A 26,961-nucleotide genomic window follows, 5' to 3' on the forward strand; every position below is an offset into this window, starting at 1 on the left:
GAGAGTATCAAAGACCTCCTGGAGGTGCTTCGGGTGGTCCTCTTTCCGTATACTCTTGACCACCATATCATCGATATAGGCTTCAACTGTGTTCCCCAGCAGATTATTGAAAATTTTATTGACAAGTCGCTGGTAGGTGGCTCCGGCGTTCTTTAGGCCGAAGGGCATCACTCTGTAGCAGTAAGTGCCTGTCTCTGTAATGAAAGCGGTTTTCTCCTCATCTTCAGGATTCATGGGAATCTGATTGTAGCCGGAGCATGCATCGAGGAATGTGAGCCTCTCATAACCTGTCGTGGCATCCACCATTTGATCAATTTTGGGCAGAGGGAAGCTATCTTTTGGGCAAGCTTTGTTAAGGTTGGTATAATCTACGCATACCCTCCATTTCCCGTTCTTCTTTTGAACGACTACTACATTTGAGAGCCACTCTGGGTACTGCACCTCTCGAATGAATCCTGCTTGTAATAGCTTATTTACTTCCTCGGCTATTATGCGATTCCGTTCAGGTGCGAACCGTCGGTGCCTCTGCTTGACCGGCCTAAATTCTGGGTTAACCCTCAAACTATGGCATGAGACCATAGGATTGATCCCCACCATGTCCGAGTGATCCCAGGTTAAAACATCTGAATTGCCCCGAATAACCCTGATCACTGCTTCCTTCTCTTCGGCTGTGCAAGATGAGCCAATGTAGGTGACCCTTCTGAGGGTCTCCGAGGACTACCTCTATAGCTTCGAGGGACTCCTCGGTAGGTGCTTCAGCCTCGGCTTCTTCCTCTGCCTTGAGATACTTGGGCAGAGGATATTGTAATTGCTATTTGATTGCGCCTTTGGGGTTCGGCTCTAACTGAGGTGATTTCGACGCCTTTTTTGCTTCATGTAGCGTTAGCATGTAACATTCTTTTGCAGCCACCTGGTCTCCCCAGAGGTCGATGACTTCCCTGCCATCTGGGGATAAACACCTCATTACTTGATAAAGGGTAGAGGGGACTCCGTTCATACGATGGATCCAACCTCTCCCCATAATGAGGTTATAAGATGGATGAATCTCCGTCACGACAAAGTTTTCCTTCAGAGTCCTCTTTGCTGCAGTAATGGATAGATCGATCACCCCAAGCGGATTCACCTTAGTACCATCAAATCCCATTAGGGGGCTGGAAGTTGGCCTGATGGACGATGGTGAAACCCCCAACTGATCAAAAGCTGTTTTTGTAGTGATGTTGGCACTACTTCCCGGATCTATCAGCACTCTCCTGATCATATAATTCGCTACCAGGAGGCTGATGACCAAGGGGTCCCCATGCGGGCGCTGGATTCTAGAAAGATCATTGTTACCGAATCCAATGTTGATGCTGCCTGGTGCAACCGTGTTTACCGAAGACAATCTTCGTAACTTATGAGCCTCTCTCAGCCTGGATCTGTACAACTCTTCAGACTCTTCATCATCCTCCGACCTTCCGTGTATAGCATGGATAACCTTTACCTGACCGCCCTCTACCCGTCGAGGGTTAACCTCCCGAGGTTTTACGTGCTCCTTCGTGGCGAGATACTCCACCAACTCTCCTCTCGCTATCATGCTTTCTACCTGTCGCTGTAGGGACCTGCAGTCATTGGTGGTATGCCCATAGTCTCTATGGTAGGCACAATGTTTGCTTTTGTCCCTCTGCTCCAAGGGTTGTTTCATGGGCTGAGGAGTCGCGAACCTCGTCTTATTCTCTTGGAATAGGCGCGCTAAGGTAGTACGGAGAGGGGTAAGCCTGTCCTCTGTCCTTCGCCTCTTCTCAGACGCTTGGGTGACTTGCGTGGCGGTATGAGGAACCTTCTGCATCCTTGTGCTCGCAGCTTTCTCTCGAGACTTGTTCTCCACTGTGACGAGGGTAACGTGCTGTGCACGGTGGGCTACGTTTTCCTCCAACCGAATGTAGATTTGTGCCCTAGCGTTCAAAGTCTGCATATCCGGGGGGGAATACTTGACCAAGGATGTGTGAAACTTGGTTCCCTGGATCATTGCGAACTTAAATGTTTTGATTGCCGTGGCAGGGTGGTAATCTGCTATCTCCGAAGCCTCCATGTTCAACCTGGATAAAAAATCTTGCAGAGTTTCTCCCTTCCTTTGCCTTATGGTGAAAAGGCTGGCGATACTTTTCTTCTGCTTCTTATTTCCGCAATACTGGGCTAAAAACATAATGCACAAGGTCTCATAATCAAGGATAGACTTGTGTGGCCTATTCCTGAACCATTCTAACGCTGCTTCGGTTAAACTGGTAGGAAAAACCTTACACATCCACGGATCGTTATAATCATCCAGTGCCATCTTTTGCGCATAATGATCGAGATGCCGAGAGGGGTCTCCTGCCCCATCGAACTAGGTGAAGGATGGCATAGTGAACTTCTTTGGTCTCTCCACAAGGTACACCTCGTCAGTAAAGGGGGTCTTGACCAAGGAGTTTTTGTGCTCTCTAGCCATCTCGGCTGGTGTCTGAACTCTTAAGAGCTTCTTTTCGTCGAAGGCATCTTGTACGCGTGCGCCATCTGGAACGCCATTGGACCATACCGTAAGCCTATGGCTGGACTCGGCCAGTTCGTCCTGTGTGCGATGCGGGAGATTATCCGAAGCAACCGCCTCGGACCTCGTCCCTTGCTTTTGCTGAACCTCATTAAGTCGAGCCCCGTTAGGTGGTGTTTCGTTGGCTGGAGGCTCGTGAACCGGAGGTAAATTCCGGGTGGGGGGTGGTGCTGCAGCATCGCCTGGTGGCGGTTGTGGCGTTAGCCTGGCCATGGCCGTATGCAGCGTATGAGTCTGCTGCTGAAGCGCAGCTATCTGGGCGACACTCGTATCGTTTGCTTACCGGAGTGTCTCAAATTGGTGCAAGAACTCTTCTCGCATCTTTTGCATCAATTCTATCTGTTGAGTCATTGCTGACTCTCCGTTTGACATTCCAGACACGACTAAGGATTTGATTTGAAGAACAAGTAGGAGTATATTTTTATACGTTTCCCACAGACGGCGCCAAAGTGTAGGTGCAAAATTTCGCTCAACCAGTAATGATTGAGTAAAATAAAACAACTCACTCAAAAAACAATAAAAATAAATAAGAATAGTATATCGAGAAGCGTAGAATTGCTTGATCGTTTTATTGGAGGTCTTAGCCTTTATTTATATACAAAAGATTGCAAAATTATGGTAGGACTCGCGTTGCTTGCCCTCCAATTCTTTCTATATAAACATTCTTTTCTAATAGAGTTCTTTCCATTGTCGAATTTTCCATACATAGAACTTGCCTTGTACAGAACTTCCTATCTCAGAGTTTTCTTTCTACAGTAAATCCTTCAACTGGTAGGACTTGTGCATTCTTGAATAACTGGGCTGAATATATTTTGATCCGGCTGGGCTTGAGTAACAGACCGGATGTTAAATATTCATAAGCTGGGCTGATGACTTCTTGATTCGGCCTTGCTGGAAGTTGGAGGACAAATAACAATGGTCTTGGGCTGTAAAAACCCTCAATTTGGGCTTGAGCATGATGGGCCTTTGGAATGTAGATATGAGTAGTGGTGACGTGTGCACTTTTTATTGGAGGGAGTGTTTTTTTTCCCTCCACAATCATGTTTTCCTTTCTCTTTCTGTTTTTATTTAACTAGATTAAAAATTAAGATTCAAAATGAGCTTTCATGCAAGCCTTGATTCACCTGAAGAATTTTAATTTTAACATGCAAAAACAAGTACTGAATTTGAACTCACACATTACAATTTCGTTGTAATTGATTCCCATGTGTTCCAATTGATTTTATTTTTCTTTTTCCGGTCTTACATGTCATGTGATAATGCTTATTTCAAAATTAATTAGTGAATGATGAAGAAACTTGAATACACTATTACACTAAGACTCCGTTTGTTTACGTATAATATGTTTTTTTGGAAAAAATATATTTTTTTTCTAGTAAAATATATTTTTTATTTTTTAATATTTGGCAAAAATATAGGTCGAGGTTGAGATTGAGTCCATATGGCGTGTAAAATAATTTGCCGAAAATTGATAAGTAAATTATTTTTGTTAAATTTTAATATATATTTTTTTCTTCATATATATTTTATGACAACCAAACACCAGAAAATAAAAATAAAAATTCTGAAAAATATTTTACACCCAAACAAATCCAAAATTTATATTAATCCCATCAAAGTAAAGAGAAAAAGCGGTGCAAACATAATGATAAAGCAGTGAAATGGTATAGTTTTGCACCTACAGAGAATATGTTCAGTTTCTATAACACAAATCTTACAATATAGACAATGACAGAATCAGCAGAAACTGCTGATCTAATTAAATTCCTTGCATTCTTGCAGATATGCTATTTAAAATTTGAAACTAACCAATAATAAACTTAAATCTTAAAGCTGTTCATTGTTTTGAAAGAGCAAAAGAGAGCAATTCCTAATATTTTACACAAATTAGAAGTATATTACACAAGCAGTTTATGTAAATGTATGTATTAATACTGATCCATAGAATTGAAGGAGAGTAATCCAATCCAATTCAACGATAATCCCGGGTTATCTTGATGTACAGAATGTAGAAATTTCATGCACGCGACACATCAAGTGCACCGGATTGTTCATTTCTCCTCAGAATGAATTTTTCTAAATATAACCATGTCAAGAATAATGAATAAATTAATAATGTGTAATCACCAAAAGGATTGTGTTTAGACATCCTTTTTTTTTTTTTTTTCTTTTTTTCTTTTTGTCATTTTTTTTTTCTTTTCATTTTTCTTCTTTTGGCTAGATAGTCATCTCATGCCTGAGGTTCTGTAGTTAGGTTGTTCTATAGTTTTCTTCCTGTGGTTCCCTGAACTGAATGACCTGCCATCTCTCGGGAGTCACCGCCGCTTGGTTTTTTTCTTGTGGTTCCCTGAGCTGAATGACCCGACATCTCTCTGGAATCGCTGCTTGAAGAGGATGGGTTGAGGCCATACTCGCTTGTTGCTCCATATTCGCTGCTTTCGAAATCCTGGCTTGACATTACCATTTTTCTGAACTTCAACATGTCAGCATTGTATGCACCTGTATCATATGAGCCCTCGGTTGAGGTATAGGCGGAGCTCTGGCCTGGTTTTACACCCTCATTTAAGTCCTCCAGTGTTGAATCTCCTTCTAGTGCATGAACAATCTGTTGTGACATTTCATTAATTAAGATTTAAGCAAACGAATTCAGTTGAACAAAAATAATCTTCAAACAAGATCAGAATAAATTGTTCTAACCACATTTTATCCCTCTTTTATAGGATTCTAAACAATCTTATAATACACACTGTAAAAAGGCATTACCAAGTGCGTGTGTGGTGCAACTTAGGCCTCCATACCTGGCTCATTTTCGGCCGCCTTCTGGCAGAATGACGACAGGAGGCAGAAGCACAGCCAACCATGCGTGCCATCTCATGGGTAACGAAGTTATTTTCTAAGCGTGGATCCACCAGCTCATCATAGTTGCCATCTTCCAACGCGCGTGTTAAGAGAGGCCTAGCCTGTTCATCACATGCCAACATAAAATTAAAAGTGAACGAACATGAAAACTGAATGAAACAAAATTCTTCACCACAATAGATATCTGCTTTGTTGTAAACAAGTTAGAAGTACTAACCCAGTCCACTAAGCTGTCTTCCATGAATTTACTGGTAGGATCCACAGGTTTCCGTCCAGTTATGAGTTCTAACAGCATCACCCCGTATGAGAAAACATCAGATTTCTCTGTGAGCTTGCCGCTTGATGCATACTCTGGTGCCAAGTACCTGCATTTATGTGCAAAATATTTTCGAATCAGCAAAATTTATTGAAATGTCTCTGTTTTGATAGACAATGTGTGTGTTGAACCGACTACATCATTAATGTACAATATAGATGTCTCTCCGTATAAGCAACAATTGTAAAGAATATCTTACAGAAGTGTTCCAAACTTTAGATGGTATTAAAAAAGTAAAATCTAAGCAGCAGCTGGAACCTTTAGGCATCAAACTCGAACACGGATTTTGAAAGTTCATTGAGAAGCAATATGGCGATTCAATCCCTATCTATAAAACAACTCAGGAACTCCATTATTGGAGTTCACACCTGAAGAATAGCGGGGGGAAATGTAAATCCAAGTGTGTTTTATGGCTTCGTGACTACTGTAATATTAGAATAAAAGAGGCAAGGAGATACTGCTTGTGAAACGTAGAAGATTAATGCAACTCTCTTGTACAATATCTTCCACTACTTTCAGTTGACACTTACATTTCAAAACCAATCATCTATAAATTAGGACTATAGACTTGTCTACATCCTTCCTATCATAACTTTCCATTTACCTAAACACACGTCCCTATATACATAAATTATTAACTTAAACATAGAGATAGTCCTAGAATATTTTTGACCATTCAAACAATCTGTGAAGTACTATCATTTTTCAACATCCAAATGCCCCCTTTAACTTCACTCAATTAAATATATTTCTAATTGTTTCTTTAAGTATAACTCCAACTATGTAATCGCTTGATTCATCACTAGGACAATCTGTGAATTAAGAATATTTCCAACAACGAGATGCCCCCTTTAACTTCTCTCGGTTACACCTGTATATAATTCTTTCTTTAGGTAGCACTTCAACTATTTAATGCTTGATTCATCTCACTCGATGATGAAACTGATCTAGCACAATTACAACCAAAGGGATAGTATAATTTACCCAAACGTTCCCATGACACGTGTAGAGACATGAGTTAGATTGTCGGTAGTAAGTTTAGCCAATCCAAAATCGGCCACCTGAAAAGAAAGTATCACCAAATAATTAATTAGCTTGGGCAACATAAGTATCATGTATGTATTATGACAACATGATGGTCCTATACATATTCTGAAATATATATACCATGGCTTCATAGTTATTGTCAAGGAGAATATTAGCAGCCTTGATGTCACGATGAATAATCCGAGGGTGACCTGCATGTAATCAACAATGTGAGAGACACAGAGAGAGAGAGAGAGAGAGAGAGAGAGAGAGAGAGATTGATAGAGATGATTGCATACAGTCTTCGTGAAGGTAAGCAAGCCCTTTGGCTGATCCCAATGCAATACGGAGCCTGGTTGCCCAGTCCATAACAGGCTGCCCCTTTCCTGCATCCAAAAGATTTGTTAAGGTTGGACAATTTAGGTAATGAGCAACACTAACCTCTACTCGAATGCATGGTTGTTCATAAATTTCCAATTACAGGTATGCTTTATAAATGGAAACCACTTCTCCAAGAAGCTGCTTAGTACAGCAAAAAATGTTGATTAACATAGACCAGAAAAGGCTTACCGTGAAGGTGAAATTCCAAAGTTTGATTGGGAACAAATTCGTATGCCAACATCCGCTGCCCATCTGCAATGCAATATCCAACAAGCGATACAAGGTGGCGATGATGGACACGGCTAATGATATCAACCTCAGCCTGGAACTCCCGCTCTCCTTGCCCGCTACCTGACTTCAAACTCTTAACCGCAATCACTGTTCCATTAGGCAACACACCTTTGTGTACATACCCAAACCCACCTTGACCCAGAAGATTGCCCTGAGAAAATCCACCCGTAGCAGCAGCTAGCTCTTCATACGTGAAGGTACCCTGGTTCATCCCAAGCCCCATAGTTGGTGAAGGAGGCATCGCCATTAAACCTTGTTGTGGTCCTTGTGGAGAAAGCTTAACAATATGATCTACATTTTGGGGATTGTTGTTCCACTGCTGCGTCATTGTGTTGTACATATAATCACCTACGCATAAACCATAAAATGCACAAGTAACTAACGAGGTGGCCTCAATTTTTTTGTATTTCTATTCAGTATTTTAACATTAAAAAAAAAAGTACAAATTCAAATACTATTTTGTGCAAAAATTGGTCTATTAAGAACAAAGTCGGACATATGTTGATGGCAGCCACAATATTCTTTAGATTATTGTTGATGCTCCCGGGTGTTGTAGCAAAATGTGTTAATTTATTTTCTTCTCAAATCCCAAACAATCCAGGATTACAGATGATTAATTATCCCAGTTCTCTGATGTTTTTAGGGACAGTCAGTACTTTCGAAACGGAGATCACCTTACCATCAAATTTGAATGAAAAAGACCATTATTCTTCTCCATTTTTTACTTTATTATTATTATTATTATTAATTTGGATAAGTTATAAACTGGCTACAGCGGCTAAACCGGCAAGATGCTCACATTCATATTATATGCACAGCTTCAGTGGCAATGCCAATACAAACACTAGACTGACAAGGATAAAAAGTGTTTCGTGGATTACCTCCTGAATTTTCTGAAGTAGCAAAGATGGCCTAAAGAAACATGGGAAATGAAATTAAAACTAAGAATCTTATAATAGGACATAAATGACAAGCTAGTAGTAGTAAATTCTAGTAATTTTTCCCCTCCCCACAAGTTAGAGGCTCTGTTGTTTCACAGAAACAGTGAGAAAATATAAGGTAGTGGATAAGGAAATAAACACATTCTCATGTTTATGAAATAAAAAATTATTATTATTATTTTCTTTAGGTTTTTTTTTTTTCATCTTTCCTCGCAGTTCTAATAACTATAAGGTAAATATGGTTTCTCAGAGTAACCAAAATTACTCTTCTTTTCCCTTCATCTCTTCTTTTCCATTCCACTGCAACCGAAACAATCCAAGGAAGATGATGCTTCTGAGTTCCAAATGGAGCCATAGGCAATAAAACAGGGCATTAGTGCAAAAATGACAAAAACTTCCAAGAATTATATACATCTGCAACACCATATATATACTTACATACACACAAACACACATCATATTCTTTTAATTGGAATGTATGAGATTATTTGCAATAAAAGGCGAAGGTATAGATTATCACCTCTAGGTCCACGACCATGATCCATATAAGACCTTCTCTTCCTCTTTCTCGTTAAACATGTCACACAAATGATGATCATGGCAATAATTAGTACACCCGCAATGGATAATCCTGCAATCACTGACGCATTTGAGGATGACGACGATGACGACGATGTTGTTGATGACGATGACGGCGGCGGTGGCGTGCTGCCTGAGTCTGAAGATGCATTCGATGAATTGGTTGACGTTTTTGGGGCTGCTGGTGCACGTGGAGGTGGAGGTGACAATGTAACGGCGGAGGATGATGGTGGCGTGTGTGAAGAAGCTGGTGTGGGAGGTGGAGGAGAGAAAGTGGGCGCTTGGGGAGTGGGTTTTTTTACTGGTGGTGGTGGAGAAACATCGCCCGAAGGAGGTGGAGAAGCACTGCCGGATGTTGGCGGTGGCGAAGGGTTTTGTGGTGGTGGTGAAGGGGATGTCTTGGGGGGAGGAGATTCTTGGGGAGGGGTTTCTGATTGGGGTGGTGGGGAAGGGGTTACTTTGGGGGGTGAGGATGACGGAGGAGGTGAAGAGGATGGTGGTGGCGAAGCGGGTGGCGGGGAGGATGGTGGCGGCGAAGATGGTGGTGGTGAGGAGGAGGAGTTGGAGGAGTTAGAAGGCGGTGATGGTGAGGAAGAGTTGGTGGATGGAGCTGAAGGAGGGGGAGATGAATCGCCGGAGGATGGTGGCGGTGATAGAGTAGGTGGTGCCGAAGAATTTGGCGGAGCAGTTGCAGGGGCTGAAGCCATTTTCCGATCAACTTTCGACCAATATTTTTGTCAAAAACAGACGGAGACTCCACCTCTCCGCTAACTGCTCGACGCAACAATTCACAACCCTGAAGATGAAAATGTCAAAATTACATATATATTTCATTCAGGCATTGAATCAAATACAATGTGATACCATATAACATCAATAAGTACTTCAAAATTTGAAAAACAAAGGGACCATTGTGGTTCATGAGCTAACAAAACACAGTTTAATCACCACATTATATACATTTCTTGTTCATGGGGTTTTATGATAACAGTTGTTATATATGTTGTGTATATATATATAGGGTTTGTATCATGTTTTGGTGTTATTGTATTAAAAATTGGAAATGGGGATGATTAGAAGGTGTACCTGAATGCAGAACTTAGGATGAGAATGTCAAGATTACATATAAATTTCATCCATGGTATTGAATCAAATACACAGTGATATCATATAACATCAATGTATTACTTGTAAAATTGAGTAACACAGGGACATTGAGAGCATAAGCTAACAAAAAGCTGTTTAATTACCACATTGTGCGCATTTCTTGTTCATGGGTTGTTATGATTGTTATGTTGTGTAAATGGGTTTTTTTTTTATTTATCAAAGTTTTGGTGCTATTGTTTTTACAGATTGAAAATGGTGGACAAATTAGATGGTGTACCTGAATGAAGAACCTAATAGGGTTCTCAAAGGAAAGGAGGAGAAAAGCTGTTTCATTCTGGTTTTTCCATCCTAGAAAGTGGACCCCTTCCTTCCTCAGCTGCCTCCTACAAAGCTGTCTTCTCTCTCTCTCTCTGCTTCTCTCTCTTTCTCTCTCCTCCCCAATCGTTTGCCTTTGCAACCTCTAGTTTTGGAAGGGTTAGTTGTTCATCTTACTGGTTCCTCGTTGGATTGCCTTTTAATTGGACCCTTCAGTTTTGCGACCTTCTCGAAATATATCTGTTTCTTGGATGGCCCAACACTTGTCATTAAACTTCATTTGTTTGTAACAAGATGCACTCAACCCATTAAAAAACATTAAACAGAAATAAATATAAATAATACTGAGTACTTGTCACTGAATATATATATATACACACACATATATATTTTTGACATCGTTTGATCTCATTTTTTTATCACAGCATGAAGAATCTGGATATACATAGTCTTAAGAATAAGGATCCTCTAGTGTTTTTTAGGATTTTTTTTAACAACTTTTAATTAACAATGTAGTAATTTTACATGGCATGCAACAATTATGTATTGTTGCGATGATATGTATGATTGTTACATTTTTTTTTATATAAAATTATACTTAACAGTATTGAATCGATGTTTTGAATTTGAGATTGAAAAAATTTTAGTACAAATTTTAAATTAAATTTACCTCAAACCCAAATTCAAGGTACTAATTCGATACTCCCAAATATAACATAAACATTCATAATATGCATATTTATGGAATATGATATGATTCAGCTCCTGCATTATCTCATAAGTTTTTTTAAGAAGTATATTATTTTATTAAGTATTTAACCACAAATTTTAATATTGTCTTTTTATTTTCTTTTTATATGAAAAGGCTCCACCCTTTGAAATCAAAAACAAATTTTGTATCATTTTAATTTATGAAGTGCCTTTTACAATGCTTTGTGTTCACGTGTAGAAATGATCTTGTACTATATGTTTAAGAGCACTACATTAACGCTTTAAATTTTGAATTTAAAAAAAATTAGTTTAAATCAAAGAGCGGATTCGTGTTTACAAACACAATATTAAATAGGTTTCATAAGATATTTTTCTAATATGGATTGTGAAAATTTTCTTCACAATACCAATCGAAGATTATGAAAGAAAAAAAAGAGGAGGGAAAAAGGAAAGGCCAAAAAGACAATCCAAACGACACCGTATCGTTTGGCTTGCCCTAATTGAGTCAATTGACTATCCTTTGCGCGCAATCCTTTCTCATGTTCTCTCCCCACATTCTGAGTTATCTCACTCATCAGACACCGGTAACCTCCCCACCGTGACAGTCGATTCTGATTCGCGGCGACAAGTATAAGCTCAAAGCAAAGCTGGTGGCCCCCATCCGCCACTTCAAGAAAATTTTCTGATTGGCGGCGACAAGTATAATATCGAAGCTTGGTTGCTCAACTTGCTCTTCGACAGTCGCGAACAAAGATTCTCAGAAACGGTCGATTGCGAACACATCAAGCCTTATCAAATTCAACAGGTTCGAAGTCCTCAATCCTCACTCCTCTAATCAAGTGGCTTATATTCTAGGGTGTATTGTTTTGAGAATTATGTTGACAAAGTTTTGAATCTGATTTGGCTGAGGAGGTTAAATAATGTGATTTGCAATAATTTATGTTTGGCGTTTTCAATTTCATATCAATTGAAATTTCAGAAGCATATTATATTGTTGTGTTGTGATTTGTTTCGAATCATAAACATATTACTAACTACTTGGTCCATACTCCATAGTCCATACGCGGGTCTGTGACTACTTGGTGATGATAATTTTGAGGATTTCTGTTTTGTGTTCTTTTCTGTTCTGTTTATGTCTCAATTTTTTGTGTTTTGGCCTTATTATTGCTATATTTTACAAACAATATTGTTTAAAAAAGTATTTTGATTTTTTTTTTAACAAATTGGTAGAATCGTACATTTTACTATCTGATTCTACGGAACCCAAAATGATTCTACCGATTTTAACAACCTTGCTAATCACTAAATGCAGGCTAAGAAGGAAATATGGAGGAAGCATCAGAGTTTAAAAGGAAAAAGAGTGTGCCGGTATTGCCATGGATGAGAAGTCCTGTTGATGTTAGTGTATGCGAGGAATGTGCTCTCAATCTCCTTCCTTTTCTTGATCCCAGGTACTTATACGCATCATAAAATCCTCTTAACTGTATGTCAATGTATCAAATTGGGGTGTCTATTTACTTCCATTTATATCAATGCGGCCATCATAAAATCCTCTAAAAGTGTTTGGGAGGTACAAAATGGATATAGGCTTAACTTTTGACATCATGTGCCCAAAGTGGCTACCTGCACAACATTCTTATTATGCTCGAAAATCAGATTTTACCACTGTGCCAAGGTATCCTAACCTGACTGTATCATTGTTATTTAATAATTTGTCAAAGAAACTCTAGCCCCACTCTTTAATTTTGTCACTTTAACCAAGATTCTTAGATCCTCACTCTTTGTATACCTTTTTTCGGTTAAATACTCATTGTATACTTTATACTACTAAAACTAGATGTTTTCATACATATTTTTTCTCCCAACCCTTTGTACCTAGCCTAATGTAAACATCTAATTCAAACATCTTTCTTTGCGTATTTATGTTTTACCAAAGCATTTTTTATTTCTAGTTCTCTTGTTAACTTTTGTAATTTATATTTTTGTTTTAACCATCATTTATCTTTTGATTCTCCAAGAACCTCTTTTACCATTGTTCTAGTGCATTTGTCCAACATATTCTACATCACGTCACCTTCGTTTTTCAAATTTAATTTTGACATTTTACATTTCAGTAATTTTAGTCTTTCTTCTTTCAATTACCATAACTTAATTATTGGGTATTATAGTCTCATTTCTCACCCCCTCCCCAAAAAAAAAGAAAAAGAAAAGGTGAACTTGTGAGGTCGAGCTCTCTGTTGATATAACCTTTAAATCTTTGCATTTTTGCTGATTAATTGATTTATTCTCCTAGATAAGAGAAAAATGAATTTTATCATCTGTACTTCTAAAGAAAATTTTTTTTTCCTTGAAAGTATTTGCTTTTGTGAAATAATCCCTAGCAACCACCGGGCCATTGTCTGAGGTGGTATAACCTCTCCTTCCCCAAAAGGAAGTGAGGGTTCGAGCACCACATTGGGCATTTGTGGGTATGTGCGTATATTTTCCTAATTAATAGAAAAAAAAAAAAAATCATCTTTAGCAACAAAACCTAAGATGGTCTCCCACCACCATTCTTTTCTTAATCATATCCCTTATATATCTTCTCACATTCTCCATGGTCTACTTGACAAGAAGGAAAAAATGTCTCATCCAATAAACATCATCTTCTTTCAGGTAGTCCTTGAATAATTTATCAATTTGTTCCTAAAATTGTGCCTTGATTATATTTCTAATCATTCTTGGGATGCATAAACACCAATTATATTGATAATCCTTGTTGGGATGCATAAATACCAATTATATTGATCATATAATTTATGTTATCTCGTTGTATTAATTTTTAAAGTAAAAGCTAGAACTTGTTCTTATAATCCTTATCTTATATTGTCTATATCCCGTTTCTCTGCTTATCAATGTTCTTTTAGTCATGGTATGGCCTATTTAAATTTGCATCTAGGCAACACATCAATAAACTGTGAAACAAACTGAGTGGCTTCTGTTTTGCTGGTGTTTGGGTCAGTTAAAATTTGGTCCAAGAGGTCATGCAACTAAAAACTCACCAGGTCGGGACAAATCGCTACCCCGGTTATGAGGGTTAAAACTGTAAACAGATTCATGTAATTAATAATTATGGAATGGTGTTACATTTAGTTATTTCGCTCAAGCTTGAAGGAAGCGGAAATGTATTTTTCTTGAGCATGAGGTCAAACTTTAACTACGAGTCCAAATTGAGAATTGTACAATGGGCTTCACATCTTACAGTATACTTATTTGGAACGATGTTGCTTATTTGCTTTTTGTACTTCAAGTCGTTAACTTTTTCTACATTAGGTTGGAGGTGGCTTTGCAGAATATGGGCATTACTTCACTCTTCCCTGTGCAAGTTGCAGTATGGCAAGAGACGGTTGGACCTGGGTCATTTGAGCGAGACCTTTGTATAAATTCACCTACAGGAAGTGGGAAAACTCTAGCATATGCTTTGCCAATAGTGCAGATGCTGTCAACTCGTGCAGTGAAATGTCTTCGTGCTTTAGTGGTGTTGCCTACTCGTGATTTAGCCTTGCAGGTTATACACACACCTCTATGTACCATTTTCCAACTTCTATAGTACTTCTTGTGTGTGTGGTTCTACACTTCTACATACAGGGGATATTGCTTCTACTAGTAATTCTCTTTTTTTTCTTCATGATGCATTAACTATTAAAATATCATATCATTTAGCAATATGCTATTTTTTCTTTTATTTTTTTAATCTTTTTTTTTTTTTTCAGTGACTAAGCTAGAGTCGGATGAATTCATGTAGTGCACTGCATGATTGAGCTACACATGAGTTTAAACCTATTTATGTATATCAATTTTTGTCGATTGTTTAATTTATTTAGCCCTGGAACCAAATAATAGAATTTACACCAGAGAGAAAAATGTTAATAATCCATTCCCTTGGTCATTTATGAAAATCTTCCAATTCTAGTAGCATCTACAAATAAATTGTGTGTTCAAATTTAAGATGAGGGTCATTGTGGTTGTTATATCTCTAAAAGACCTGATGTTGTTTGATGAGATTGAGAAGAGTGAGCTTTACATGCAAAAACTAAGGATTTTTGTGTTTATGATATATTGGGTGCTATTTTAGTAAATCACTAATTTGAGGTGGATAGTGGTTAAGATTGATAAATGTGAGATTATAGAAATGGATTATCTTCATTAATTGTGGTCTCATCAATTTGAGGTGTTGGGGGGATAGATGGTATGCACTTAAGGTTATCCTTCTCATTTAATTTGCACTTGTACTTGAATTCACATTGAGTAATTTGGATTAACAACATGATGGGATCAAAACATGTTGATGATTAAAATTATATTATTTTCTCTATGTTCGGTGTCTAGGCATATATAATTATAATTAGATTGTAAAAGGCGAAACATGTTTACAAGGTGATGTGAGACTGGCACACTCCCATGACAGTTGATGGGTATATAATTGAATATGGTAATTTCTAAGACAATTCTCGCTGTGATGAGGATGTTGGCATGGTTGTAGGAAGAAAAACATACAAAGCTTACATTGAAAATGATATGTTCAATAAAACAATGAGAGTACGCACTCAGCAAATCTTGGGCTGTCTAATTTTTATTTATTTATTTGATAAAAAAAAAAAAAATCGTTAAAGAGCCTCAAAAGGGAGGCCCCCCACCCCCAAGAACAACTACACGGCTCTATATACTCTCTATACTTGCAAGCTATCCACAAAATCTACAAAGTCCTCCAAGGATTTACAGGACTGCCCTTTAGCCCAAAAAAGAAAAAAAGAATGAAAAAGAAAGCTCAAAATAGAATGCTTTAGCACCCAAATGAGCTTCCAAACCATCAAAGGACCTCTTGTTCCTCTCTCGCCACAAACCCTGCCATACACAGAGGTGTAGATTGTGATAAATTGGCATTGTCTGTGCAAAATGGATGAGGAGTACATGAATCATCTCCAGAAGAGCCGAGGAGGGTCGATTAAGATGGTTGAAACATGTCAAAGAAGATCTATAATGCCACTAATGAAAATCAGGTGATGGTTGGTGGCTTTAGAAAAGGGAGAGGAAGGTATGGGGACTTGGGAAGATATATGGGAATTACCTCAGTTGAAAACATTTTTTAAACTAAATACTCAAATGGCAAATGGGATGGCATAGTAAATAGTGGCCATGTTGAGATCATTCTGATTTTCACCCACTTCTTCCTTGTTCTATGTATCAAAAGAAGGTTTCTAGTTTTTGAATGTTCTGTTGAGTAACATTTGTTTTTTGTCAACCTAATCATAGGAGCTGAAATCCTATGGATTTGTTTATAATGTTGTAAGCAGCGGTAGAAGTGTTTTGTCATCTCTTTTTTACATAATAAAGTTGACTGTCATTAAATATGCTTTTTCTATCTCCAGTTTGTCTACCCACAATGGTTCATGATATGTTGTAACTTGGTCGCTTATATCTCTAAAATGATGCAAGTCAGACAGTCTGGAATTTTTTTTTTACAAGTCAGACGGTCTGGAATATATATATATTTTGACAATGGTAACTACTGTTGCTGATGTTTTTGAAAAGATTGTTGTGCCTCTCTATTGAATATTTACAAGTTGGTTTTCAAAGTCCGTAGGACGTTGAACCTGTCAGTTTCTAGGTTGACTGGAATATTCTCTCTCAGCTTTTGGTTGTTGAGGCAAATGCACCATTTAGGCAAAGTTACTTCTGATGCAGGAAAATTGAGGTTCTTTAAGTTGTACTAATATCATAGAGACTATTACTATACACAACAAGTATGTCTGAAGTTTAATCCTAATAATCAACTTGGTCACTTTAGATGATAAAACCTGAGTTGAAGGTAACTGTTTATATTTTGCTGAAGGCAACTATAAGTCCATTTTTCATGGTGTCATTGTTTTTGAGGAGACAATAATCTGACAGTTTTGGAAATAGCTCTATGTATCATGAAGTGTTTATGACATCAGTTTGAGTGAAACGTATGACTTGATGTCCATAGCTTATAGCAGTTCTTTTTTCGGTTTCAGATGTAGTCATAACTGACGCCAAAATGACGATAAAAGATGTAGTGCCAACATGGCAGCCATGTCGAGCTTATGTGGATGGCAAGTTTGCTTACTGGGAGACCAAGAGTTATCTTGGAAATTGGCGTGAAATGGAAGACTTTTGTTTAACTACCTATATAGTTGTCTAGTATTTTGTGTCTAGTAAGTTGTGTTTAATTTGATATTTTCTTGTTTGTCATCTTTATGTTTTGTGTTGTAGTTGAAAGTTGTAATCAAGTTTAATTAAGTGATAGATGATACAGTATATGTATGGATGGGGAAAATGAACTTGTCACTTCTGAATAATATATGATAAAATTATAGAGCACAACTCTTGTTATCCAACTCCTCCTCTTGGTTGTGGCTTATTGTTCTATATTCTTCTACTCTCTTATCCATCCGTCCCAAATAATAAGAATGAGGTTTCCAAGTAAGTGCTATAGAACCTTTTAGACTCATTACTCCTGTCATATGAAAAAGAAATAGCCAAGTAACCTTCTTTAGAAGTTATGAATATTGAACTTACCAAAAAGAGTTACGACTATCTCTGTTACATGGACTTTTCAAAAGTAGTGAAGTACCCGTGTCGGACACATATCCCTCCGACATGGGTATGAGATATGTGTCCGACACTTTTAGTTGGACATGTACTTAAAAAGCATATGCAATCATTCAATTACATTATATTATTACTTTAAAATGAGTTAAATGCCTATATTGAACATTATATTAGATAAAAACATTACTTTACTCTAGAAAATAAAATAAAATAATTAATAAAATGAATATTTAGTAGTGTCCGTGTGTCCTTCTATTTGGAGATTTGACACGTCCGACGCATGGATACATACCCATGTCTGACACCAGTACCCGAGTCCATGTAACATAGATGACTATCATTAAAGAAACATTATTTCCAGTGCTGTCTTAATGCTTTCATGGAAGATATCTGTATCATTTTTTCTTCTTATTGTTACAGGTTAAGGAAGTCTTTGAGGCTATTGCACCTGCAGTGGGCTTATCTGTTGGTTTGTCAGTTGGTCAATCTTCAATTGCAGATGAGATAACAGAGCTTATTAAGAGACCGAAGCATGAGGTGGGGATCTGTTATGACCCAGAAGATCTTTCACTGGATCTACAAAGTTCAGTGGACATACTCGTGGCAACACCTGGAAGGCTGATGGACCATATTAATAACACAAAGGGTTTTACACTTGAGCATCTTTGTTATCTTGTATGTTCAAGATCATTTAGTTGCACCTTTATTCACATATTTGTAACTTGTTCCTTAATCCTCTTTCCCATTATTTTGATGCTAAAACTCCTGAAAATTTTGCCATGTTTGTGGGGATGATCTCAGAATATGTGAAGCTCCTTTGTTTGTTACATTATTCCTGGAATATGTTAATATGTTGAGTGGTTAAGGGAATGTTTTGGGATCTGAATGTATTTCAGCTTTTAAACTGAGCTTGTCACCCACACAGGATTTTGGTCATGACCGTTTAACATTTTCTTGTAATTGTTATGATCATAACTATGTGTAACCAGGCAGAGTTATTCTAGATCGGTTTATCTGTTTTGCTTTTGTAATTTTGGTAGAGTTACGACTTACTATGTCAATGTGTCAGTTGTTATGAACTGTACATCTGAATTTACCACAAATCGTCTTTGTTGGTTGCCCAAATAAGACAGTCATCATTAATCGCTGGTTCTTTGGAATTGTTGGCTCATCAAATGAGAACATCAAAATTGACAATTGAATCGTTGAACCAGCACAATTTAAAAATAACTTTATTTTTTTGGGTCGATATAATCGATTTTGAGTTAGATCTTCTATTGTAAAGACTCTCCTGACATGGTACATATATCAGGTGGTTGACGAAACAGATCGATTGCTCAGGGAGGCATATCAATCCTGGCTTCCTACCGTGCTTCAACTGACACACTCCAGTGATGAATGTCTCTTCCCTCATGATAATACTTTTCTAAGTTCTGCATTTGGTTCCCTAAGAACCATAAGGAGATTGTGAGTTCAGAGTTCATTTTTCCTTCCATTGTTATAATTATTGTTATTTTTAGGTGCTTGTTTCCCACAAGCATGGCTTCTAGTTTTGGTCATAATCGATATGTATTGCTTTCTCATGCGCTGGATACAATAGATGTACATGCGGATGAAACTGCAGTCAAGTATCAAGTCTTTCTGTGTCACCATGTTTTATGTATTGGCACTGTCGTTTGACTCATAAATTAGAGGTGTTTAGAAGCTTTTAATGCCGGCTGTGCGTAAGAATATATATTTTGAACAGCATGCTAAGTATTTGTTATGTTTCATTTTAAGGAGGTATTGTGGAAATTATTTGTTTTATTTTTTCTAATTTTTTTCTCTCCTTTTTGAGTGTCATGGCATTTGGTTGATGCTAATTGTAGTGGAACCCACTGATGCTGAATCTGACACTGCTAAACCATGTCTGAAAGGGATCTTTGAGACCAATGAATACATTTTGAATTGTATTACCGGATTAGATGAGGAGAATTTCACATCCTTTTATGTAGTAAGCTTTTGTCAAGATTTACTTTCTACCATGTCTGAAAGGGATCTTTGAGACCAATGAATACATTTTGAATTGTATTACTGGATTAGATGAGGAGAATTTCACATCCTTTTACGTAGTAGGCTTTTTTGAGTTTGTCGATATTTACTTTCTCTTGAACTTCCCCTATTAGCTTTCATTTGAAAAATTCAGTGATATATATATATATATATCCTATATTGCCACTAGCTTGTGTCTGACAGTAGCTTGAAATAATTACAGTGGCATTGAAAGAGGATTTAAGGGTAAATCTCACCCTAGACTTGTGAAGATGGTTCTATCTGCCACACTAACCCAAGATCCGAGCAAGCTTGCCCAGCTAGAGCTGCATCACCCTTTATTCTTGACAACTGGGCAAAGGCGTTATCAGTTACCTGAACAACTACAATCCTTCAAGTTGGTATGACCATGAATACATTTTATTAAGTACGCCGAACTATGTAAAATACTTCTCTTTTAATCTGTTTCAATTTCTATTGGTCGTTACGTTGTGCTCTTTATTGCATTCATGATTTGGCTGAGAGATAATATGGTCATTATTTTTCATGTGGGTAAGTCATTTATTGGATGTGAGAAACAAAGAAATGGCAGAGGTACCAGCTGCACCAAAAGCTATCTTTCAAACTCCGACAATTGTCTCCTTCTATCAACTTTGCCTTTTACAATATTTCACTCATGTCTGCCGGTGTATATTTGGTTTATTAAATTAATGTGTTAGGTGTCGAAATGTCAGTTATGCCATGTTTCAGAGCACTCTTTTATTTGGTTCTAATCATGTTGAAATAGTAGAGAACATTGTAAATTTTTGAAGGTTGTTAGTTGAAAAAGGCAGGAATTCTTCAAAAACTAAATTATGATTATTATTTTTTTTGATAAGTATCAAAAAATAAATTATGAAAAATGTTGGTATAAGTTGAGATCCAAATGAAATGAGAAGATATATTATTTTTACTTGACAACATCTTGAATCCCTATTTTGGTACCAATTTTGATGCTTACATAAATCCATTGGAAGTGGAACATCCATGTTTATTACAAAAAAACTGTAAAGTTTGTCTGAAGAGAGACAAGATTACTTGCATTCTTAAAAGCTAGTTAAAAACATGAATTTGGTGTGAAAAAATCTCAAAATTTTGTTGGCCAAAAATAACATTTTGCTTTAGATTCATCTGAATGATTAATATGGATTTGTACGTTAATCTGTAGGGCATGGATTTACTATCAGTTTTGGTGGCATCTCCTTCAACTTTGAGGATGGAAGTTGAGTACGTAAGTCTCAATTGGGACAAAATGGGTGTCCATAAGTCTTGTTTACTTTGGACTTATAATTTTTTAGATTCCATTTCCGCTTTAAGGCATTAAAGAACTTCATTATTTCATGGTTTTGATTTATTTTTTCCATTTCCTACCACAAACTAAGTTTCATAGGTTCAAAGTGATGGTCAGGATTATGGGGCTATTAGATGTGGTATGTTGAGAATCTTGGGTAGATTAGGCTAGATGGATGTCAAGGCTAACTTTTGGGTGTGTGTGTGTCTCAGAGAGAGAGAGAGAGTGAGAGAGAGAGAGTGTGTGTGTGTGAGAGAGAGAGAGAGAGGAAATACCGTTGATCCTCAAGGGGTTGGCTTCAGACTTTCATGGTTCTAGGTTATTTCCTACAAGGGTGTGCATCATTTAGTTGTCTTCTTCTGCAATCTACTTGCAATGCCAATAATTATAATTTTGGAATGAAGGTAAATCAGTGCACAAGTTGACATATGGATGAGTTGATTTTGACATGCGCCTTTTTGGCTCCTTCTCCCTTCTTTCTCTCTTTTTTAGGGTTTTAGGATTATCTGGTTGCGCCACAGGGAGATTTATCACCTTTTGTTTATGCTGTATCCTCAATGTGCTAACTTGACATTAGATGATTTTATCTGATTGATGTATGCTCCTTAGCGCAAAAACAGATATCCATCCCAGAGAAATTAATGCATTGATGTTTAATATTCATTCTTGCCACCATCTTTTGTGCAGCTTTATGAATCAAATCAAAAGCCCCTGTATTTGGTAGCCCTTTTACTAACATTGCAAGGGGAAAAGAGCATTGTGTTCACGTCATCCGTGGAGTCAACTCATAGACTATGTACCTTGCTAAAATTTTTTGGCGATTTGCAAATCAAGATTAAGGAGTATTCTGGTCTTCAACGTCAGTCAGTAAGGAGGTAATTGATAATTCTTATTGCAGTTCCTATTGATTTATTTAATCAGATAAAAGATGAAATCCATGTCCTGATATCATGCATTCTTGTTTACAATAATATAGGATAGTCAAAGCCACAGGGCAAAATGGATTCTACAATTTTTTAATTTGTATCTCTCTTTAAAGAAAACATGGGATCTGATGCTAGAAATGTCTCCGTACAGTTGGAATTTGCGACAAACAAATTATATGGGCAGCTGTACGTTTTATTAGGTGCCAGTGGCTATGAAATCTGTAATTTCTGCAAGCACTTAATCTACAAACTAGACACAAGAAATTTGGTTTGTTCTTACTGGGAATTTTATTGTATCTTTGTATACAAGAAAGGAAAATGCCTTTTGGATGGACAGAGTATTTTGAATTTTTGGTACAGAAGAATTCTTTCGAGAGGTGCTTTGGTGTTTTCCTTTATTTTAGGGGAAATGATATTCGCACTACACAAATTTATTATTGCACCCTCTTTTTTTAAAAATGAAATTACACAATTGTCCCCCCAAAGCAGTCAAACCCTGCTTTTTTTTCCCCCTTCTAGAAAGTACTTTGCACACTTTTGAGTGGTGATTGTGCCATTTCCCTTTTTTTGTTTATTTTTTTATTTTAAGAACATCAAGTGGAGTTCAAGAGTGCTTTTGTGGAGTGAATATCACATCTTCGATTCATTTGTTTACTAATGGAAGATGAAAGGTCTTCAAGTGGGCTTTGGATGTGACCCCATTGACTTTGAATTACTTCCATCCTTGTAATAGAAGATGTCATTGGGACTGGGGAAGTAACTGATCTATATTGTCTCCATGGGAGTCAACTTTTGTTTCTGTTTGTTAAGAGAAACCGGCTAAGCAAGGGAGAAAGAACACAAGAATTACATGTATCATAAAGCATTTTGATTATGCTGTAATGGGAATGCTTCATTTTTGGTATCATGACAAACTGGAGGTAAAATTTGAAAAGGCCATCAAAAATGTTGGTCCTGCCTGTATGGGTAAAAATGATTTTGAAATACTGGTTTCCTGTTTTTTTTATAAATTTCCATCTGTTGCTTTATTTCCAATTGACAATTTTAATTTGCCAGCAGAATTTTTTTTAGGTTGATTATAAATTACTTTGATCGGATTGGACTTCTATGATGCTGAATTTTTTTTCCCTGCAGCAAGATACTGAAGGCATTCCGATCTGGAGAAATACAAGTACTTGTCTCCTCTGATGCAATGACTCGAGGAATGGATGTTGAAGGGGTGAGAAATGTTATTAACTATGATATGCCTGCATATATTAAGACATTTGTTCATCGGGCTGGTAGGACTGCAAGAGCGGGGCAGACTGGTCGTTGCTTTACTCTGTTGCGTAAAGATGAGGTTTGTTGCCAGATTGTATATTAACATTTTATCACTTCAATTCCCATCTTTAAAACTTTTTTATATCATAAATACTATAGATTAAACATTTTAGCTCCCTTGATTGCTTCACAGGCCTTCATTCGTATTGACGTCTAGATCAATTAGTAGGTCATATTTGCATGCACATCAGCCCTTAAAGTAGATAACAAACAAATGATGCAATTATGCTACTTAGTATCAACACTTTGATGAAATGAAACTTTTTAGTAAGAGTAGAAATAGAAGCAGTTTAAGTTTCGTCTCAATGTTATGAGTTATCCTCTTTATATTTAACTTCAAGATAAAATGGGCAATTTATCCATTATTTCACTTGTTTCAGGTTAAGAGATTCGAGAAGCTGTTACGGAAAGCTGACAATAACTCTTGTCCTGTTCACTCTGTTCCTTCAGATTCAATAGAACCACTTCGTCCTGTATATACCTCTGGTATTTTCTTTATTTTTTTTGTTGACTAGAGGGAGTAAAATTATTCATGGCTTCAATCGTTTTTACTTGGAAATGCTTTTAGATCTGACAACTGAAATGGATCTTCAAAAATTTAGTTTTGATAAATAGAAACAAGAGAATATTATTAAGAACAGAAAGAAAAACAATGAAAAGAAGGATAATAAATTATATAAGCTAAAATGATAAAAAGAAAAACTCAAATGCCACAACAAGAATAAAAAAATTAATTTATAACAATTATATTTCAAAACCAGAGGCCCCCTAAAAGAACTGAAAGAAAGGTGAAAATTTGTTCTGAAGGACTGCAAGGTAGTTTAACCACTTGAAGATTGAAGAATAATTCAGGAGTCTCCCTCAAGAGATGTGCATAGCCCTTGGAGATGAGAGACCTGATCATTAATCACTTCACAACAGAATTAGAATTACCTTAAATATTATGGACTGTCTATAGATCATTCAACCTATTTGTCTTGAATTTCTCACTTTCCATATGAATGGATGGACAATCCAGATAATTGATTTGGGCTTCTCCTCTCAAAATTTTGAACTGATGGCGTGACTAACTTGTTATGGAAAATCTGATAACAGCCAAATCGAGCAAAGCTGTTTGGAAATACCAACTTAGTGCATTGACTTTTAAATGTTTGAAAACATTTAAATGTTTTTGGAGTTATATTGTTGAATGAAGATCTTCTTTTCCTGTGCAATTCTTGCGGGAGATCCTTATACTTGCGTCATTTGTACCTTACGTTTCCATAAGTGTTAATTAAAGATGTTGTGCCAATGATAAGCCTTGTTGTTTTCAATGTGTCAGCTTTGAAAAAACTGAAGGAGTGTGTAGAATCAGAAACCCGGAAGCGCAAGATAAGTGTTAAGTCTTCAAGTATGGTCAGGGTGAAGAAGTTGAACAATTTGAAGGAATAATTTATTATCTTTCTAGCACTAATTTTTGCCGATCTTGAGTTCAATTTTGCAATGTATATGAGGTGAGTGCTAGTGTTTCCATGTTGCTTTATCTTGTATTATCAATGTTCATTGATTTAATATCATTCTGCACCGAAAATGTCTGCGTAGTAACTAGTTTTTAATAGAATGTCATGCGGAAGAAATTAAACCTTTTGCTATTTTGTTACAAAATATCTTCTTGAGAAGGATATCTATTGCATCATTGCTCAATTCATTTTATCCAATTGATCTGACCAGAAGCACCTTCTTGTGTATATACAACTATGTTGTAAAGCTGGGTTGGTATTATTTGTGTTCACTTCTTGCTTTTCTTTGTGCTTTCTTGTTGCTTCCATGAATGTTATTATTGATTTTCACATTGTAGTCAATTCTCATTTTATGAATTCATGTGGTGTTCCCTTAATTCATGTAGATAAATATGCATTCAATTCCCATTTATGACGCGCTTTATTGAGTATAATGGCCCAAACTACCAGAAAATAAGTTACGACTTTTCAATTACCGTCACATCGAGGGCAATTTGCAAATTTGTTCCTTTTTTCCAGTCTGGATGCTGAAACTTTCTCCCGTCAAACAAGATGCAATTGCATCTATTCCCGACTAGGAACCATATTTGATTGTTCCCTTATATAGAGCCACTGTTGCAGTACCGCAGGTGCTTTAATTTCAGTGTATTTTTGTGTATGGGAATTTTCCTTTCTTTTATGTGTTGGTGTTAGCATTTTAATCTACATGTTAGAGATGTCTAAGTTTGTGATTATAGATTTATAAGAAAAGGTAAGTTGTGTAGAAAAAATATATAAATCAATAAATTGGTTCTAGCATACTGTAGATGCAGCTTTTGTGGGAGTAAATTACATAAAAATGTAAGCTTCGATCCCCGGAAATCTTCATAATAGGATATAAGGTCTATCTTTTTGGCCGCTTCTATGTATGATTTGAATGAAGAGGAGACATTTAGGTCCAGTATTTATCTATCCTATATGCCATAGTCACCATACCAAGCTTTGAATTCTTATGTCAGCATGGTGCAAAGGACCTGTGCCTTTCTTTTCGTTTCACGCCTAGCTTTGAATTCTTTATTAATTGCTTGCATGAACTTAAGGCTATTGTATATATCTTAAGGTCGCTAAATTGCAAGGCTGAAAATGCTGGCCCAAAGATCCTTCGGTGAGCTTTAGGAGTTGGAGGTTCGATGATCTTACAGGGTCCTTAGTTTAGGCTTTTAGATAGTATCTGTTGAACAAATTTTGTGTCTCTTTCAAAATTTCTTTGTTATATTACCTTTTTTCTTATTATAACAATCATTCTAGACTGCATATATTCCTATGAAACTGTTTTGTAGTAATACTTGTATTTGCTGAGAGCCTAAGACCTCATTCTAGTCTGCATAAATTCATATGAATCTGTTTTGTAGTAATACTTATATTGCTGAGACCTCATCAAAGCTCTCATTGGACAAAATAGTAGGTTGAATGGGTGTGAGCAAATCAATGAATTGAATTTGGATGTTTTTATCCTGACAAGTCATGTTAATATGTATATATATATATATATATATATATATATATTTGATATGCTCATATTGTTGTGTGTCTTATATTGAACAGATTTGGGGAAAAGAGGAGAAGTTAAGACCAAAAAGTTTTGGTGGACAACCAACGAAGCGGATGTTACTGGAAATTCTTGTCTATGGGCTGAAGAGCGGGAATGGACCTAATAAAACGATTAAAATTAGGTCATCTTATCGAGTATCAAATGTGATAAATTAAAGAGCACTTTGAAGTTGAACAGAGCAACATCCTGAAAAATCGGGATCAGTGTTTTTATTTTAAATACAATTTTTATTTATGTAATTTTTCTTTTAGTATTTTGTGTTTGGCTATTAATTGTTGTAGGTTTTCAATTTGTGTCAAAGGTATGCTGGTCATATGAATTTGCTGAGTTAATTTGAAGAACTTCATTAATTCATAATCTTTGGTATTGAGATAATTTTCTCAGCCCCCTGTAATGTGAAAATTAATTTATAAACATGGAATACATAAAATAGTCTTTAAATTATTTATTTATATTTAAATTGTCAAATGACTTCTCCAATAAATTTGTTAGATACGGTTGGATGGGTGGTAGTTGCTGGCATCGAGGTGATTGTGGGTTTTGACGGGAGAAGGTAGAGAAGC

General features: G+C 36.7%; 2 protein-coding genes across 4 annotated transcripts; one reads left to right on the top strand and one right to left on the bottom strand.

Moving 5' to 3' along the window:
• Positions 1 to 4,151: 4,151 nt before the first annotated feature.
• On the bottom strand, positions 4,152 to 10,569 carry LOC132266723 (proline-rich receptor-like protein kinase PERK15). Its single transcript, XM_059767698.1, has 9 exons — positions 10,341 to 10,569; positions 8,898 to 9,752; positions 7,335 to 7,784; positions 7,064 to 7,150; positions 6,906 to 6,976; positions 6,723 to 6,799; positions 5,640 to 5,787; positions 5,362 to 5,523; positions 4,152 to 5,168 (listed from the first exon to the last, which is right to left on the bottom strand). Exons 2-9 carry the CDS (start codon positions 9,661 to 9,663, stop codon positions 4,824 to 4,826), a joined length of 2,106 nt encoding a protein of 701 aa, XP_059623681.1. The 5' UTR covers positions 9,664 to 9,752; positions 10,341 to 10,569; the 3' UTR covers positions 4,152 to 4,823.
• A 1,046-nt stretch (positions 10,570 to 11,615) lies between these two features.
• LOC132266724 (DEAD-box ATP-dependent RNA helicase 1) lies at positions 11,616 to 26,666 on the top strand. 3 transcript variants are annotated; one of them, XM_059767699.1, is made up of 12 exons: positions 11,617 to 11,894; positions 12,402 to 12,540; positions 14,402 to 14,636; positions 18,122 to 18,376; positions 19,014 to 19,168; positions 19,956 to 20,133; positions 20,940 to 21,002; positions 21,750 to 21,937; positions 23,123 to 23,327; positions 23,689 to 23,794; positions 24,630 to 24,801; positions 26,392 to 26,666. In XM_059767699.1, exons 2-11 carry the CDS (start codon positions 12,416 to 12,418, stop codon positions 24,737 to 24,739), a joined length of 1,620 nt encoding a protein of 539 aa, XP_059623682.1. In that variant the 5' UTR covers positions 11,617 to 11,894; positions 12,402 to 12,415; the 3' UTR covers positions 24,740 to 24,801; positions 26,392 to 26,666. The 3 variants fall into 3 exon arrangements, with proteins under 3 accessions (XP_059623684.1, XP_059623682.1, XP_059623683.1); XM_059767701.1 differs by lacking the exon at positions 26,392 to 26,666 and having other exon boundaries at positions 11,616 to 11,894; positions 23,689 to 23,781; positions 24,630 to 24,668; XM_059767700.1 differs by lacking the exon at positions 20,940 to 21,002 and having other exon boundaries at positions 11,618 to 11,894.
• The last annotated feature ends 295 nt before the right edge of the window (positions 26,667 to 26,961 follow it).

Source organism: Cornus florida, unplaced genomic scaffold, assembly GCF_030987335.1.
Source record: "Cornus florida cultivar Cherokee Brave unplaced genomic scaffold, ASM3098733v1 CherokeeBrave_3.0.0_Hap2_Chr07, whole genome shotgun sequence".
Taxonomy (NCBI): domain Eukaryota; kingdom Viridiplantae; phylum Streptophyta; class Magnoliopsida; order Cornales; family Cornaceae; genus Cornus; species Cornus florida.